Source organism: Eurytemora carolleeae, unplaced genomic scaffold (assembly GCF_000591075.1).
Source record: "Eurytemora carolleeae unplaced genomic scaffold, Eaff_2.0 scaffold80, whole genome shotgun sequence".
Classification (NCBI taxonomy): domain Eukaryota; kingdom Metazoa; phylum Arthropoda; class Copepoda; order Calanoida; family Temoridae; genus Eurytemora; species Eurytemora carolleeae.
Window position 1 is genome coordinate 281,038 of NW_019396141.1, and position 3,702 is coordinate 284,739.

General features: G+C 36.0%; 1 protein-coding gene across 1 annotated transcript; it reads right to left on the reverse strand.

Moving 5' to 3' along the window:
- Positions 1-1,237: 1,237 nt before the first annotated feature.
- Positions 1,238-2,133, reverse strand: LOC111696162 (uncharacterized). The gene is made up of 2 exons (XM_023465711.1): positions 1,980-2,133; positions 1,238-1,915 (listed from the first exon to the last, which is right to left on the reverse strand). Exon 2 carries the CDS (start codon positions 1,828-1,830, stop codon positions 1,372-1,374), a length of 459 nt encoding a protein of 152 aa, XP_023321479.1. The 5' UTR covers positions 1,831-1,915; positions 1,980-2,133; the 3' UTR covers positions 1,238-1,371.
- Between the last annotated feature and the right edge of the window lie 1,569 nt (positions 2,134-3,702).

A 3,702-nucleotide genomic window follows, 5' to 3' on the forward strand; every position in this document is an offset into this window, starting at 1 on the left:
AAATTAAAAATATTTACCCCCCCCTACAGAATCCTTATTTACGCCCCTGGTAAGTTTAAAAGTAATAATTGGCAAAACACATGCTCGATTTTTGCGTGACAGTGTTCACTCCCTTCCACCCACCCCATTATCACTTACATTCAAATCAAATGTATTGTGAACAATCTTTGATGATTTTTTTTAGGTTCGCGTGCACTTAATCAAAACTTAATTAAAACTTAATCAAAACTTCCAATACCTAATCAAAATTTAATTTTAAATATCTTCCAACTTTACTTATCTATGATGTATTAGTATTTAATTCTCAATATATTTCAACTTTACCAATCTAATCTTTTATATAGTTAATTAAAGTTTGGATCAATGTATTTAAACTTTACTAATCTAATACTAAATACTTTGATAATTATTTTAGTCAAAATGCAATGTGCATTAAAGGTATTCAATTATTAGCTAAAGTGCCCGGCGTTGACCTTGGAAAAATAATTGAATTTTTGGTGACTTCAATAATTTTCAAGCTTAAAATTGCTTTAAGCTTACAAAAAAAATGTGTCTTTCAATGTTTTTTTCTGATTTTTTTTGCTGTTTTTACAAAAAAAACACTGGTAAACGGCTTTTTAACAGTTTCTTTTAATAAAGTTGTTAACAACTTTGAGAGAGAACCAAAAATAACTCTAACCAATAGAACGCTAAGCTCTTTTATAAGAAGAAAGGGGTACCTAAAAGGTGGTAATGGCTAACTATTTTAACTAACTGTGAACAAAAGGCTTGGAAAAAGGAAATTTCCTAAAGATAATATGGACTTGAAAAAGGACTGACAGTAAAAGGCCAAGATTGAGTGGAATAACGAAACATGTTTGCATACAAAACTATATTTACAGGTTAACTATACAAACTGGGGATCAAATGATCAATAAACTCTTCTTCAACGTGACATTCAGCCACAGTATCGAATGTATCTTCAATGGACTTCCCCTATCCACTGCTTTGTGAATCCGGCGCTACGACATCTGCTCTATTTCCATTTGCTCTATGGTCATTTGCTCTATGGCCATTTGCTCTATTAACCATTTTCTCTATAGCTCATAGATCACAACGTTTGCTCTATATGTCATCTGCTCTATACGTCAATTGATCTATGACATAACACGTCATTTGCTCTATAAACATTTTTATGACTGTGATGGTCCAATTGCTCTACTCAACATTTGCTCTATGAGTAAACACGTCATTTGCTCTATAAACATATTTATATAAATATCTAATCATATTTAAACATTATTTTTACAATTTTACATTTTACAATTCTTCCTACAGTTTCATTATCCCGCCAACTTCCTGGAGATAGTTTTGTTTGTCTGTTATTTGTGCCTATTGTGAGACCAAGTTAGATATTAACATTTCCTTGTTCTTTGAGTATTGTTTCCTAGCAGAACCAGGAGCAAGAGGATCTACAACATTTACCCTAGTGTCATGAACTTTTTGATGCACAAGACCTTCTTCTCTTAGAAAACCATCACAAATGCACCATAGAGATGCATTTGTTGGAGTACATTTGTTCCAGGCACCATTAAACGACTCTGCACCATTGTTTGTACATGGAACCTTCTCTAACACTGAGGCAAACTTGTTCCAGGTTGGTATCTTTATTCTTGGATTACCTCTTCTTCCACTCCTTCCAACCTTGCCTAGATAAGTTTCCACAAAATAATCAATAAAGTTGTCGATTTTTTCGGATATTTCATCTTGATTCTTAGCCATGAAGGGTTCAATCACATTCATCCAGACATCAATGACTTCATCCGCCGGCACAAATACAAGTGACGTCATTAATGTGACGAGCTGCTGGAACACTGCAGACTGGTTGTATTGTCCCTTACAGCCCTTATCTCCAATGTGATGAACAACATTCTTCCTAAATTGTCAAAAAGTTATTTTTTGGTCTCTAGTCTATTCTAACAATGAAATTACAATAATACCTGAAATGAAAGTGACAACCAGTTATCTTGGCTGCAGGATACACCTCTAAAAAAACCTTGATGGCAGCTGCTTCGATATCAACGATAAGATGGTTTGGACTGCATGCTGAATACCACTGTCTATCACAAGTTTTATCTGGGTCCAAAATTATCTGTAGGTTACTGTCTGCTTATTAGGTAGAACTCCAAAAGCACAGGTTAAAACCTTGCCCTAAGATGTGTTTCCAAACACAATATACACCTGGGCATAGGGAACAGGAGCTGTTGAGAAAGTTCCATCAGCATACCAAACTTTGGACTGTTTCAACAGGTCTATACCGACTGGACTCATAAAAAGCATAAATGTTGTATCACCATTCTCCACAGTGTCACCTGAGTAGCGAAGAAAACGCTCACCCCCAGCGGTCAACTTGTACTTCTCTGGAAGAAGTTCCACAGCTTCAGTAAAGGTCTGTGGTGTGACTGGATGCCCACCGTGAGCAACTCTTACCCTCTGTAAAGATCGTATAAATGCACTGGAAGTCTTTGGCATTAGCTGGCCACCCTGTTGCCTAAGATTATTGGCTATTTCTGCAAGAATTACTCTAGGAGGCAAAGCAGGGTTTTCTATTTCTTTATTCATGATGCATCACATTCAGCTAACAGGAAGTTTATCTGAGCAATATCTGATGGATGGCTGTGCTCAGGCAAGTTTAGAATATCTTTACCAACTATGAAAGTTTTAGCCATGGCAGAACAATTCTGCCTTCTATATTCAAGACATCTCCAGTTCTGATAGACACCCTGTTTGTTTAGAGTAGAATAAATATAGTTTTCACCACATATTAGGTTTTTTTACCCCTCTTATTACTGAGCAGTCTCGCTGTCATGATGGACTTTGAAGAATTGATGAAAACTGCAATTTGCGAATTTTCCAAAAAAAATTCCCGCATTTCATAGTCAAGTTACGCTCAGGAATTCCAATAAAAGCTATTTTATAGTGTATTTTTGTTATAGAGCAAATGACGTGTTTAGTCATAGAGCAGATTGAATATAGAGCAAATGACGTATAGAGCAAATGACGTATAGACCAAATGACTTGATAGAGCAAATGGCCATAGAGCAAATGACCATAGAGCAAATGGAAAATGAGCAGATGTCGTAGCGCCGTGAATCCTGGGTATGGGGAATCCAATATGGATGATCCTTTTCCTGGTACTGGCCTGGCTTGTTGGATCATCAGGCTGCCAACATTACTTAGGAGCAATAAACTGTACTTCATTATTTACAACTGTGAATCTTTACTGGTTCACATCCACTCCTCATTCTTTCGCCATTAAATATAGAGATTGACAAAAGAATCTTCATAATGGTTGCTTCTTATTTTCAGGGCGGAATAGTGTCCACCCCAATGGCCTAACTGATCTGTTTCAGCAAGGTTGAGTTAACTTTCTTTATCTGATGATCCTTGAAGATAATTTTCTACTCTTATTTAACTCTTGTTCTCCCCATAAGGGTTTTAATTTTGGGAACTATTTCTCCTTTGGAGAAAAACAATTTTCATTGTTTATTGAATCTCCAGATCATGATTTATTTCTGATCCTTGAGATCCAACAGTTTTAGCCCAATATTAACACCTAACTCTGCTATATTTGTTCACACCCCCTCCAACCAAAGCCAAGCTTTAATTGTAAATGTTTCTAGTAAAAAATTGGAAGTTTCTTCCCCTCCCCCTCATGTGGTT